Here is a 15,520-nt window from a genome sequence, read left to right as displayed (position 1 = left end):
TTACGTCAATTCTGTTCAGTTAAACTACTCTAAATTTTCTGTTTTACCAGGCAAGAATATCTATAAGGATTCACTGTTCTCATCAGACATTGACCACTCACTAAAGTGCACCATATAAAAAAAGCTGGGGTCATATATCTTCCACTATGCCGTACTTCCAACACACTAGAGACATCTCAGTAGAGTCCATCCTGAATACACTGGCTGAAGCAGTGACCAATTTTTGTCCAAAGCACTGGGCGAGTTCGTTCATTTTTTCAGAAGGGGAGGCCAACTGTGTTTCCCTCCTTTCAGCCAGTCTGCAATGACAGAATTGAGGCACACATTCTGCAATCTTTCTCAAACAATTATATGGAAACTATTCAGTAAAAAACTTCATTTCTGCATTACTTATATCTTTATATATCAGCTTCATGGTGACATGCCCATCAGTGATATTTGCATAGAAGTAAGACACTATGCCAAATTCGAAAAAGTTTGCAACAATAGGGGTTGCTATGATTTTGCATTTGGTGCATATTATATATTATTTTGCTGTGTATGAAATTTAGCTAGCATACTGAATTTTTCTGTGGACTTGGATGGAGGTCTCTATCTGTCACCAATCTCGAGAAAATTGATCTGATGTAGCATATTTATTTGCAACCAAGTGCGCCAACAGTAAAGTCAGAGTGAAATGTCCACAACATTCCCCATGTTTCATAAATTGATTGAGATATTGAAATGAGATTTTGGCAAATGATAGCATTGAAAGAGGAGAGTATTATGTCATATGGTTATCATGCAAAACTTCATTATCTACCATGTTATTCCACTAACTATAACTTTTTCGATGAAAGTATGTAATTTTTGAGGGGCATCTACAACTGGTGAAATGAGAAATGCTATGGGGTTTGGAACAATGTAAGCAAAGACATTATACATTTATTTTTGTACTGAGGATGTGCTTTTTCACAAGCTACTGACCTTACTTTTATTCAGTTACATGCTTAATAAACTTAATAATCCACTGTTTGAGAATTGTCTTGCACTTGCATCTGCACAACGTGTTAGTGAAGCGACATGTGTAAACTCCACTGTGTTGTGGTAAAAGAAGCTAATTCTAACATGGTAACAAGAGAAATGTGTAGCCTTTACTCAAAATTCGCTGTTAATGACACTTCGCTGAAAGTTACAAATCGTTAGCAAACCAGGTGAAAATTAGCCATTGCTTTTGTTGCATTTTCAGCAGGATTATTTTTAGATACTCACCAAAGGAGAGAGGAAAGATCTTTTTGAATGGTCACCATGAAACTGTGGGTGTGGAGAGTCACCACTTAATATTAGCAAAAAAAAGTGAAAATAGGCTCTGGTTTAGAACAGCAACCCCCCCCCCCCCCCTCCCTCCACTACTGCTCTCCCAAAGCGTGCCCTGCTGATGGCGCACCTACCGGCCATGTTATTTGGCATGAACTGTACTAGTCACCTCCTTGTCCAGTGCCAACTTTTCTTTCCTTTTTCTTTTATTTAGTTGCTCTGGGTTTCTACACCTTATGTGTGCACAGGAGTGTACACACCACAATGAGCAGCCACAAAAGTAAATGTATTGAGAAGAATGAATGTAGTATTCATTTATAGACGTTTTTTCCATTCACTGGTTCTCAAAAAGTACTTCAAATGGCTTCCTTTTAAAATAACCAGGTGCGGCATTTCATTTCACAGAACTAATAATACTGTTATATCAGGTCTTTATGTAGCATAAGTGATGTAACCTTCTCACTAATAATCAGTATAATCAGTGTGCCGTTTGCATCACTATTTCTTGAAATTTAAACTCATTCCTAATTACTTGCACTGTTTGCAGCTGTTTAGAATGAAACGCTTGTCATCAAAATATATTTATTTTCTGTGTCATTTAAGAGAATCCCTTACCGTGCTTTACATCCGGATGCAAAACCAAGTGAATGGAAGCTCAAAAATAATGATAAGGAGAAAACTATACGAGTAATCCAATTGATAGATCCAGATATGAATGTGCAAGACCTCTGGGCAAAAGACGATGAATTTGAGGAACCAGAAGATAGTAACACAGGTATTTGAATCATAAAATTCTGTATTTTGTGGTTAATATTTGGTGGTTAGATTAATACTGTGAGTGTGCCTTGGGTAAAAATAAGTCCATTTGATTTATTGTAAGGGGTGGTCAGAAACAGTGTGAAAAGCTTATAAGGGTTTACAGGGTAGGTTGTACTTAGAATTAATTGTTAAGGGAAAAAAATTGATGTGTTGTGCCATTTTCAAGTTGATTAGCATTGAAGTTAGCCAATCAGGCCATTGTGCATTCAACAGTAAGTGGCCCACCAGATACAGTTAGTGTCACTTGTTCCTTTAGCAAAGACAATAGCGCACAAGATGACTCAGCCTTGGATTGACCATTAGTAGCGTCCCATATCCAATTTGCACCAGTCTTTTGCTCGGTTTTAGGAAACCAAACGAAGAACAGGTTTGGCGACACCATCTCTTGGGGGCCACTTGAATGTATGTGTGCAGTGACTTGACTGGCTAACTTCAATGCTAACTAACTCAAAAATTATGCAGTGTATCAAATTTTTTCTTAATAATTATTTCTCGCATCCTTACAAGCTTTTCAGTCTCTTTCTGATCACCTTGTGTATTTATAATATCACTAATCACTAAATGTTTGTAGCCTCTTATTTTTGGCAGTATTTGTTCTGTACCTGACTATGTTCTCTTTCTGTATTATCAAACATACACCAGTAAATATGAAGCAGAGAATTACGCAGAAAAAATACATGCTTCAGCACCTAATGAAGAATTAATGGCATATTTCAAGCAGTGCCAGTCAGCATCCAGCAAAGTTTATTTGTATGCTTCACATTATCTGTCATTGGTTGTACATAGGTGATATAAATACTGTAGGCATCTTTAAGCAATTGTAACATGAGATACTTTTTACTTACCATATTTGCTAGCCTAATCTTACATTTCATCTTCTCTGAGATTGGCTCTTGGCTAGCTATCGAAACTCAGTTCATAACCAGTTGTATTCAAAGATCAGTGCTGAGCTTCCAAGCATTCACTGAAATCTTTATGTATTTCAAAAACACTTTTACAAATTTTAAGGGCAGATTCCTTACAACAAACTGAGAAAAAAAGTTCGTATAAATATATGCCCAAAAATCCTTCATTTTAGAGTTATTAATGAAAGTTTACAATTTAGGTAATTGGAGGACATCAATAAACAAATGCGTACTAAATACTTGAAAGGTCCTACTCTTCTAAGGTTTATTTGTATGCTTCAAATTATCAACTGTCACACCTTTTCAAATACTCATTGATGGTTTTGAATGGTTTTGCAGTCTTCCTTGCCACAGTGGTAAAGAGTTTCTGCATCAAGGTGGTCTGCTGCATAGACCAATTGTTTAAGATGCCCTCAGAGATAATAATTCAAAGGTTTGAGGTCAGGGGAATGAGCAAACCACAGAACTGGTCCACCTCTACCTATCTATTGGTCATGGTTGATACCAGGCAGTGCAACTTGAACACTGAGATTAAAACATGCTAGAGGTGTATCATAAACCATATGTTTCTTCTTATTTGGAGGGGCACATCGCCTGGTAGGTCTTGAAGGGTGTTCTGAATAAAGTCCTTGTTGACAGCAGCTGTAAGACGTACTAGGAGAACACATGGCCCTACAATGCAGCCACCTACAATTCCAACACACACACACACACACACACACACACACACACACACACACACACACACACCTGCAGCTGATGTCTAGCCTGTTCTGTAGCATGAGGATTGCAATTGGCCCATATATGTTAGTTGAGGAAGTTAGTTACTACATCTCTTCCAAACATTGCCTTATCTGTAAACAAAACTGAAGAGACAAACAACAGATTGGTAGTTTGTACAATGAACCTCCAAAAAAGTTCTCCTTTGGTGGGTTATCAGCATGCTAAGGCCCTACTCATGTTGGAGATGATACAAATAGACGAGTTGCTTGTGAAGTACATTATATGCTGAACTTGGTGCTGTACCGCATTGTAGGTCCACTTGTCTTGCAGCAATAACTGGCTCATTTTTGAAAGTCCATAGAGCGTGGTCTTTCTGGACAGACATACAAGCAACATGCTGTCTTGCTGGGTCCATATTCTTTGGTGCTGTGGATCCTTTCCCTGAAACGCAACAGTACACATTACCAAAGGATAGATGACTCGGCTGTCTTCAGTCTGGAAACACCAACTAATACTGCTGTGCAGCCTCATGAGCACTACAGTTTGTGCGATCATACATAAGTCACATCTGCCAGCTGACAAAGTGAATATCCTGCCTTATTTCAATGGAACACTGTCAGTTAACTCACTGCCTGTAGTAAATGCACACTATGAGCACATTGAAGGCAGGTGAAAGAAGAAGGTAAACAAGCTGCCCTGGCAGTACAATGCCATCCAGGATACAATGAGTCAGCTGGGAGCATAGATAAGTGAAGTTGTAGGCTGGAAAACCATTGCATGTAAACTTTTATTGACAACTCAAAAATGAAAGATTTACAGCTGTATGTTTAGATAATCTGTTCCTTGTTTTGGTGTGAGCAACCTGTCCCATAAGATTGTAGAAGTATTTTGGAACAGCCTGTATAAATATACAATCAGTTAAAATGCTACTTTAACCCTCAAGGAGACATACTGTTTTTCATAACGGAAGCATGCACTACACACTTTGTACACTTGTAAAGAACAGCAATTTTATGTTACCAAGGTAAACATGTATGAGCAAAATCACAGTTTGATCCTAGTTTAACTAAACAACAATAAAATAAATTCACATTATATGAGCTATATCACTGCTAAATTAAACAGTGATAAAATAAAATTCCATTATATCACTCTGTTGCAGCGTACAAGTGTTACCTCACACTAATGACCTACTTGAAACATTAAACTGCTCAGTTGCAGCAGATCCTTGCCAACTACTTATTTGACTACTAATTATCTTGTAGATAACTGCCTCAGTGTGGGATTGTTCCGCTAACCCTAAATCTGGGTCATTTTCTTGGATGGGTCGTAAAGGTGTTTCTCACCATGCTCACCTTTCATTTTATATTGCAGCAGCTCATGTGGTTGTATGACAATACAATGTGTAACTGTTTTAGCTAAATCAGTAATAAAGGAATAGATATGGGTTCAAAATTGTAAAACAGCAGTGGAATGGTACAGGCAATGTTTTTTGTGATTGGTGCTTTTTATACATAGACGTGCCCACTCAAGGGTTAATAAAATGGTTTCCTGATGACCCCCCGCGCCAAAGTGACTATTCATTAAACTATGTAGTCTCCACATTGGAGTGAGTCTTTCATCAGCTTCATTATTTTTGTAAACATTGATGCGATGGTAAGAGAGGCTCAATTTTTATGGAGTTTATATCCTGTTAGGTGGCACGTGCTGTGCACTGCTCACTCACAAGTCGCATAGGTGATTGTGACAACAAAATGAACAAATTATTTTGCAACAGGTCACTAGAGGCTAGTGGTATGTTGTATGAAAATAGTCAGACATTTAGCAAGTAGCCCTTGACAACTTCTAAACATTTTTTAACAAAGTTCAGTTTCACTCAGTGGAATATGTGTTTTGTATAATAGGAAAAGAGATTGGTAATGAAACCAAAAAGATCTATATATGCTGCTATAAGACCATCAGTTCAGTGTTGAAATGGCGGTTACTTGCTGCATAATTTGTACTTTGCATTTACAGTTTTACATATCTATGCTGAACCTAATGTGGTACAGCATCTCCAATTTATTGCCCCCCTCCCCCCTTTTTTTTTTTTTTTAACACAAGCTATACATAAGATTGTTGTCATGAAAATTTTTGTTCTCTGTATTTACACAGTATCACCAGGGAATGTTGATCAAGTGCTAGACCGGCCATTACTCAGCCAAGCTTACTATGCAGTTGAAGCAGCTGGTCCACAAGGTGTTAGTCAGCTAGAGCTTGCTGCAATAATGGGCATGTCAAAACTACAGTCTAGAACAGTATGTAGAAACCTATTACGGACGGGTTTGATAGTAACATTTATGAATGACATAGGGAGACAGAGAGTGTCCAGGTAATATAACTACTTTCTTATTAATATGAAAAGTTGTCATTTGAGACTGTAAAGCAGATGTGAATTGGTATTAATTATATGATACAGTGCTTAAAATGATACAGATTTGTATTTTATAACAATCTCCATATCATTATCTGTATTTAATTTTGTGTTAAACATGATTATTTATAAAAGGGAGGAATGGGATGAGACTCATAGTATTGAATTATTGAATTATAAAAAAAAAAAAAAAAAAAAAAAAAAACTAAAAAATAAAATCTGTTGTAAAGGTGGGCTCGAGATATTCTCTGCTCACCTGTAGTGTTTGTTCTGTAATGTCCAACTATGGAAGGAAGAAACTGCATTCACAGCTTCTGTTTACATGTACTGGTGTCTCATTTTGTCTTGTTTTGACTCGTTTCATTAATGTAATGTGTTGCAAGAACTCAGGATTTAAGAATAGTAACAGTCAAGGGCATCCACGGAAATGATGTGTTGGGGAGGGGGCAACTGGCGGGGGGGAATCAGATTATAAAAGTGCCATTTTTTTGTATATTTGTACTAATCAATTTGAAGACATGTCATATGTCATGCAATAAGAATTAAATTTTGCAGATGATACAAAAAACTTAACTGTTATCAAAATAGTACATGTATTCTGGCGGTTTTCAGTGACTAGAGGAAGCATTGTCGTGCTGATGTGCAAGACTCACATGTCCCCTTCATCATTGGACTTACTTGGAGGTGCTTTGTCAATCTTCTTCTCAGGATAGTCGACTGCGACAATCTGCCCAACTTCTTCTCTGAAGATATGATGCTGTTTGTAGGAATTTTCTCTACTCTTAAAATGAATGTGTACACTCAGGATACTTTTAAATCAACCCTACTATATTTCACTTCCACAAACAGAACATCACATAACAGTTTTCTCACAAATGAATCATATTTCATAAGTCCAATGATTCGTGGTCCATCAGAAACTATTAATTACTTTTACAATAAATACAGTTCCATAAATCTCTCAAGGTTCTCGCAACTCCACCCTCTTCAACTCTAGAGAGTCAGTAAGTAAGTCAAAAGTTTGTTTTCTTTTCTTTTACATAATTCAACTGTTCACAATAATGACTGATGTAGCACCATCACGATGTAAGGCGCACTTGCTCCTAGTGCTGGGCATGTAAGTTCTGTAGTGAGCGTGGCAACCACTTGTCTACATAGATCAACCGTCCACCTTGTGGCATTCTGTTGACATATATTTGCGTCGAAATTCTCGAGGCACTACTTATCCCTCCCCTTAGCTCGAACACTTGATATTTTATACATATTCAATATGTACAATGACATCATACTTAATAACAATCCACCTCTCTGAGACATTCAGTTACTCCATAATTCTAGATATAAATATGTATTTTTCATAAATTCTTGAACTTCACAGGATAAGCACTTTCTTTCAATTCCACTCGTAAATTACAGGTGTAATGGACCCTTAAACATTTTATCCTTTACCCTTAATCCTTCATGCTACTCCTTCCTTTGTTCATACAGACTAGTGCTATCCTATACAGCTTTCTGTTGCCTGGAGGAACTCTGGAGAAAATTTATGAGCCTGGTCTTTCCAACATCCATGAATCTTAATAATGCTAGAGGCATTACGAATTCAAACTTACCAGAATAATTCCTACCAAATACGTGATTTCTATCACTATACCACCCTTTGTCCCTTAGGAACAGTACTTATCCCTTACTTATGGGTTGAATCTATGGGTAACCTTTCTCCTATATTCTATGGTACTGGTCAATCCCCTCCTTGGTGCCCCTGCTCACACAGTTTAGGTCAGCCTCTCTTTGGTCTGCCTGTATGCCCTTTTTTCCCTTCACTAAAAGCTGGGTGCCGCCCACCCCCTTTATCCTTTGTGAGTAGGCCCAATGGTTCATCGCCCTAGTATGCATCTTCATGTATACTATCACTGAATATTATCCGGTAAAATTACAAAATCTACTTCAGTCTCCAACATTGCTCATTAATACTTTGTTTCATATCTTAGAGTTCTCCCTTACTTTTCAACCTCTTTACCATAACTCTATATACCATTTGTTACTAATCATATATACTGAGGTTCTCAAAAGGGTATACTATCTTTACTTAGGTTGTCAGAGAGCCCCACTATTCAACAAATTGTCAAGTCCTTCTTATTTATATACATACATATTTTTAGAATTAGTCAATGTAGAACCATCACCTATAATACCATGTGCTCTTACTTTCCCATGTGCACGTACTTTCCCCTACAACACTTGGCGGTTCTTACAAGCTCTCAAATTGTACTTTTCTTGCTTGTGTCTTTGTGTTTCTTGGTTTGTATGTGTATGGGTAGTTGTGCAGCCTGATTCTTTGGCCTACTTATGTAAAATAAGTTGAAGGTTATAGAAAACCACAGAAATTGAGAAGGGCTTCAGTGATAAAAGTGTGTGCATATGGAAAGAGGGGAAGATAGACCGGTACTCAAATGAGAAGTAAGAAAGGAAAAAATGGAGATGGTTGCTAAGATCGAAGAAGTTAAAGAAGATAACCCGAAATACAGGAAAACCCTTCCCACCCCCTTCCCCAGGATCCCTACTTCACTGGTACTTGAGTGAGAAGCCGGAGGAAGTATGATGTTAAAGTCTCCTACACAATGGACATTCTCACCTTCACCTTTGAAGTCCCCGAAGAAAGATCTTAGCAACTCCTTGGGAACGGCAAATGGTGAAGAATCAGTTACATTTGTCTACAAGGGTTGTCTAAGAGGTGTGGTGTGCGTGTGTGTGTTGTGTGTGTGTGTGTGTGTGTGTGTGTGTGTGTGTGTGTGTGTAGTGTTAGTCATGTTTGTACCTACACTACTCACCATTTCCAAAAGTGATACAAACCCTCCCATTTATCTTACATTTCACAAAAGGCATAAAATTATTCTATAAAAATAGAAAATTATAGACTAAGATAACATAATTGTTTAGTCATTCAATTTATCCTATTTTTCTTACACACATAAAGTACTTCATTCAGCTTTTGATGTCTAGTATTACTTTGCTTGAATAGTACCATGATATTACCTTTAGACTAGTACTATTTTCTATTTGTTTCATTCCATTTTTAGAGATCACTGTTCATTTGTGATTCTCTTAAATTAGTATTTAAGTAATCGAATGTGACTACATGATAGTGACTAACATGATAGGATAGTTTAAGAGGTTATGAATAGATTACAGAATAGTTGAAGATTTGAAGGGAATTTGGTGCAGGAAAACTAATGTGGAAGTAACACCGAAAACAACTCAGGAACCAACGGTCATCACTCCGCCAATTAACACAGAATGTTAACGTCCCTGGCGAATATACCACTTCATACCCTTAACATCATATTTCCCTTTTCCTTCTCCTGTTGTAGGATCCACTAAAAACAAGGTTTTTGGGTGGATTACCGATTCTACTTGGTAAGGCCCTACATACGTTTGAAAAAAATTGTGTGTTTGTTTCTTCTGGACAGATCTCTGAAGATACTGTTTTACTAGAACTAGGTCATCAACCTTATACTGAGGTTCGATAGCCTTCTCGTTATGTTTACCTACTCATTGTTGTGCTCTCTTAACTAAGTTCTTAGCAACTATAGTTTGATTCAGTTGGTAATCAGTAGTAGGTTGTTCTGGCCAAGTAAAGCGTTTAATAAGAGGTTCACCTAGAAAGGGTTTACCGATTACTTCCAGAGGTGTTAGTCCAGTTGATAAATGTGGTAATTCCTTTAAAATAAGCTCAAAGTCTCTAATTTTTGTTGCCCATGACATATGTTCTTTATATCTGCATGTGTGGCATAATTTCCCAATTTCTTTCATAACCCATTCACATGGGTTAGAAGATGGATTATAGTTGGAGATTAATATTTGATGAATATTTTCCCAAAGCTAGAAATTCTTTAAATTTGTTACCAATGAGCTGTGGTCCATTGTCGGAAAGAAACCACTTTGGTTTTCCTACCTCGAGAAAGTATTGTTGTAGACAGTGTATTACCGTTGGTGTGTTTGCTTTCTTAATAGGGTAGAACTTAACATACTTCGACCAACATTCTGTGAGGACAAAAATGTAAGCCAGCCCTCCCTTTCCTTTTGGAATTAGTCCAAAGAAATCTGCAGCTGTTAGATCATGTAAAGCTTTAGGAATAATTGGATAATTTTATATTTAACGTGAGTGTTATCCTCTTTTATCTTCTGAGAAGTTTTAATGACCGATACTATTCTATGTCCTAGCTTTTTAAAGTAATAGAACTTATTCATGTGTGAAATACATTTCTTCATACCGAAATGTCTATACCCCTTATGAATGCACCACACTAACTCGTCTTCTACTAAATTCGGTATGCATAAATGCCAATGTTGGGTTGTCTTATTGTCTCTCCAGAACAAATTATGTCCTATGATCTTCCACTATCCATCTTGATTAGGAGGCAATGACTTCCTAACCCACATAGCGAATATGTCTGTAAAATAAGGATCATGTTGGATGTTATTTGTTATTTTCTGAGCCAATTCTTGCACCTTGTTAAGTGGATATTACAACATTAAAAAATTAATCCCAAATACTATGTTAGGTCCTTTTGTACATTTTAGTTCTTTTATGCCTACTGATAGCCGAGACAAAGCATCGGGTACAGAACTCTCAGAACCCTTTCTATACTGGATTTTAATGTCATATTCTTGAAGAAACAACATCCGCTGCATCAATATACTATTAGTAATTGACTCTTCATTAAAAATTACAGATCCTCGTGAATTGTACAGGGATATAATTTGGACCTCCATATCAGTGTTTGGAATTTTTGTATACTCCTTACTATGGCCAATAATTCTTTTTCTGTGGCTGTATAATTCAATTCATTTTTGTTGAGACTCTGGCTAGCAAAAGCTATTGACCTATGGTCTGTACTTTCTAAACCTCATGTGCCTTGGAAAAGTTCTGCGACTATACCATAGTCTGATACATCAGTTGAAATCTTAAATGGTTGACCCATCACTGGATGGTGCAGTATCAGTGGTTCTGATAGTGCCCGCTTTACACTTTCAAATGCATTATGTGCCTCTTGGTCCCAACTCCGTAGTTTTCCCTTCCATAATAAACGCAAAAGTCGAGGGTCGTTTAACTCTTGACTTTGTATATAGCATCTATAATACCCTCCATTCCAAGAAGTCCCTTCAATTGACTTATGTTTCTAGGTGGTGGACACTCCTTAATAGCCTCTATATGTTCTGGATCAGGCTTAATTCCTTGTACACCTATGATGTGTCCCAAAAATTTTAGCTCTTGCCTTGCAAAGTATGATTTAGACAATTTTATTGTAATTCCTCTTTCCTTAAATCTTTTTTGGGGTTTTCCTCAAGGTCAGGCAATGCATGTCCCAGGTGGGTGATATTATTAGTATATCATCTACATATATGATTAAATCCTTTAATAATGCTCTTACTAATGCTTTGTCTAACGCACGTATGAATACTGATACCGAGATATTTAGTCCAAATGGTAACACATTAAAATAATAGGATTTCCCATCGAATAGAAATGCTGTATATTTCCTTGAATGTGGATGTAACATGATTTGCCAATACCCAGAAATGCTGTATATTTCCTTGAATGTGGATGTAACAGGATTTGCCAATACCCAGTAGTCAGGTCCATCGAGCTAAAGTACTGTGCTTTCTCAAATTTGGATAGTAACTCATCGATGTTAATAGGTTCATCTCTTTCAGTTTCTATATGTTTATTTAGGGTGCACGTGTCCAGTACTAGCCGCACACCTCGTGTAGCCTTTTTCATTACTCCAAAGGATTATTTATAACACTCGTATTGCGTTCTATTATTTTATTGCCTATTATTTTACTGATCTCCTCCTTAACCGCTACCCTTAAGCTTACCGGTATCGGCTACGGCTTACAAAAAAATTTAGTATCATCTTTGATCTTAAATTTACATACATAGTCACTAATACTACCAGGACTATCAGAAAATACTATTTCATATTCTAATAGGATTTTGGTTAAATCTGATTTTTGGTCATTGGTTAATACTGGGGATTCATTCACTTTATTTTTTATGTCAGCTCGATGTGATGCATGACCTGCGTTTTCCGTCTCTGGTGACTATTGCGCTGTCACTGTTAATCATAAACGCTGGTGGTTAGTTGTTTGTTTATCAATATAACTGTCTGTTATAAACTTAACACAATATTTATATTAAAAACAAAGATTCCAAGACTTACCAAGCGGGAAAGCGCCGGCAGACAGGCACATTAACAAAACACACAAACACACACACAGAATTACTAGCTTTCGCAACCGATGGTTGCTTCTTCAGGAAGGAGAGGGAAAGACGAAAGGATGTGGGTTTTAAGGGAGAGGGTAAGGAGTCATTCCAATCCCGGGAGCGGAAAGACTTCCCTTAGGGGCAAAAAAGGACAGGTGTACACTCGCACACACATACACACACATATCCATCTGCACATACACAGACACAAGCAGACATATTTGCCTTTAAATATATTTGGACTTATTTGGAGGTGCTTTGTCAATCTTCTATTCAGGATAGTCGGCTGTGACAATCTGCCCAACTTCTTCTTCGAAGATATGATGCTGTTTGGAGGAATTTTCTCTACTCTTAAAATGATTGTGTACACTCAGGATACTTTTAAATCAACCCTACTATATTTCACTTCCACAAACAGAACATCACATAACAGTTTTCTCATAAATGAATCATATTTCGTAAGTCCAATGATTCGTGGTATATCAGAAACTATTAATTACTTTTACAATAAATACAGTTCCATAAATCTCTCAAGGTTCTCGCAACTCCACCCTCTTCAACCCTAGAGAGTCAGTAAGTAAGTAAGTAAGTAAGTAAGTCAAAAGTTTGTTTTCTTTTCTTTTACATAATTCAGCTGTTCACAATAATGACTGATGTAGAACCATCATGATGTAAGGCGCTCTTGCTCCTAGTTCTGGGCATGTAAGTTCTGTTGTGAGTGCGGCAACCACTTGCCCGCATCGATCAACCGTCCACCTTGTGGCATTCTCTTGACACACGTCCGCCCTGCACACACAGAAAATTTGTGCAAGGTAGACACTCTCCCATTTTTCACACTTGTGCATAAAATATAGGATGTTCAAGATGGTGGAAAGCAGAGGGTCTCTAGAACTCGCGTCAGAATTCTCGAGGCACCACAGTATCCAACAAAATGATTGCTAAGTTGGGAATTAAAGCAGTAAACTCTAAGAGTACAGAGTGTGGAGGAAGGGGGAAGGGACCATGGATGGGCAGGTGGTGGAGGAGCGATTTTTGGGGGGGGGGGGGGGGGGTGTAGCAGCAAGAGCCCCATATCGCCCTATCCATCCATCCATCTTTTGGATGGCTAGTGTAACAGAGTAACTATTGTATGATGTGAATGTACACTCTTTGTCACGAAGAAAGTCCCCGTCAGCTGAGTGCAAACTTTTGCACAACTGGCTGCACACTTGGGGAGCATGGGTAAGGCCATGACATTGTGCCTATCAGTTGATATAAGAAGGCTTTAGATGGCCACGATGGTCAGCATGACAGTGGGTAGTGACACTAGAGCACCATCTGAAAGTACTTTATGACCAGGCGACACATTCAACAGTGGGTAGCCCGGCTAGGTGAGTCTCAGAGGGGCTGCTTTGTGTGGCTGTGGGAAGCTGCTTGTGCTATCACCATAGTGTGTGCCACACTGGTCATACGGACACCCTGACTGCCAATTGTTGGCAGCAATAGATGCAGGAAGGCCTGTAAGCATCACATTTAGGATCTGTATGTTTGACACACACCACAAGGATGGAGGACCACCAGATCGGCCTCCGCACACAAACACATCAAAGGGCAAAGATAGGGGCCATTCAGTGAACTGATCTGCTTTCTATGTTACATCACATGAGTGCAAGTACCATTTGCAGGCCTTCGCAAGTCACAGGGATCACCACATGCCAACCGATACTATGACCGCCGCTCACATGCCTGCAGCATCGTTCCCAACTCATCGAGGTCGACAACGATGGACATGGTCCACTGCAGACTGGCAGTAGGTCATTTTCAATGATGAGTCCCACTTCTGACTTGGAGTCAATGACTACCAGGTCCATGTATGTAGATGCAGTGGAGAGTTCCACAAGGAGTGATTTGTGGTCTCCCATCACCTAACCCACGATCCAGAGGTGATGGTGTGGTGACTGATCTCCTATGGTGCCCATTACCATTGTTATCCCCAAGGAGTTCCGTGACAGCTGCAAAGCATGTGGAGGAGGTCTTGCAACCGGTGGCCCTGCTGTTCATAAATGCCAAGGCCCATGCCCTATTTCAACAGGACGGTGCTTGTCCTTATATCACTGCCACCTCCTAAACAAGCCTTGCAGCTATGGTTTCTGTGATATCATCAGCAGTGTCGCCCAATCTCTCCCTAATCGAGAATGTGGCATGGTATGGAAAATGTTGCCAGTGCTCCACTTCCACCTGCAGGAACTGCACACTCAGTTGCAAGTGGCAGGGGCGGGGTATCACAGGACTACATCTGAGGCCTGCTCAACATGATGCTGTGATGCCTGGCCACTTTTATTTACAATCATGAAGGGCCCACTGCCATACTAGCATGTACATTTTGTGACCGTGTAGTGCAAAAAATATTGGTCCTTCAAAGTTGAAAATGTAATCAGTCTGCACATGTGGTACTATCTACCTGCCTGCCAACAGTGATCACTATCTGACATGTCCTTATGGGTGGAGCTCTTTTTATGATTATCAGTGTATAACCATAATCCGGATCTGTTATTTGCTTTCAATTGTTTTCTTCTGCCATAACATGCTTCAGAATTTATTTACACCTGAGTCTAGTGTAAATGAATAACCGGTTTTGCATACAGCCGATTTATTTCTGTTGCTTCTCTACAATTACCAGCCATCTTCAATCAGCTTTTGATGCAATGGCTGTGATTAACCAAGGCAAATCCAAGATCAAGAGAGAAGCAAGTTGTGGGGAAGGATAAAAAAAAAGACAACAAACAGCTGACATCCAACAACACTGATAATTCACACTTGAGAAGGAATCTCAGCAATGTTCAAATTGAAAAAAAAAGGCAGAAAATGACACAATGAGGCAAAAGAGAAACTGAAACATTAAAATAAATTAAATGACAAAAAGCCAACGGCCTTGCCGCATTGGTAACACCGGTTCCCATCAGATCACTGAAGTTAAGCACTGTCGGGCTGGGCAAGCACTTGGATGAGTGACCATCCGGTCTGCCGAGCACTTTTGGCAAGTGGGGTGCACTCAGCCCTTGTGAGACAAACTGAGGAGCTGCTTGATTGAGAGGTATCGGCTCTGGTTTCAGAAAC

General features: G+C 38.7%; 1 protein-coding gene across 1 annotated transcript in view; it reads left to right on the top strand.

Annotated features, from left to right (window-relative positions):
• Positions 1-15,520, top strand: part of LOC126337063 (general transcription factor 3C polypeptide 1) — a 333,645-nt gene that overhangs the window by 73,627 nt on the left and 244,498 nt on the right. Inside the window, exons 8-9 of the mRNA XM_050001392.1 lie at positions 1,900-2,071; positions 5,898-6,114. Coding sequence (XP_049857349.1) covers positions 1,900-2,071; positions 5,898-6,114 — 389 coding nt within the window. The remainder of the gene's footprint in view (positions 1-1,899; positions 2,072-5,897; positions 6,115-15,520) is intronic.

Source organism: Schistocerca gregaria, chromosome 2, assembly GCF_023897955.1.
Source record: "Schistocerca gregaria isolate iqSchGreg1 chromosome 2, iqSchGreg1.2, whole genome shotgun sequence".
Classification (NCBI taxonomy): Eukaryota; Metazoa; Arthropoda; class Insecta; order Orthoptera; family Acrididae; genus Schistocerca; species Schistocerca gregaria.
This window is presented reverse-complemented; position numbering and strand designations above follow the sequence as displayed.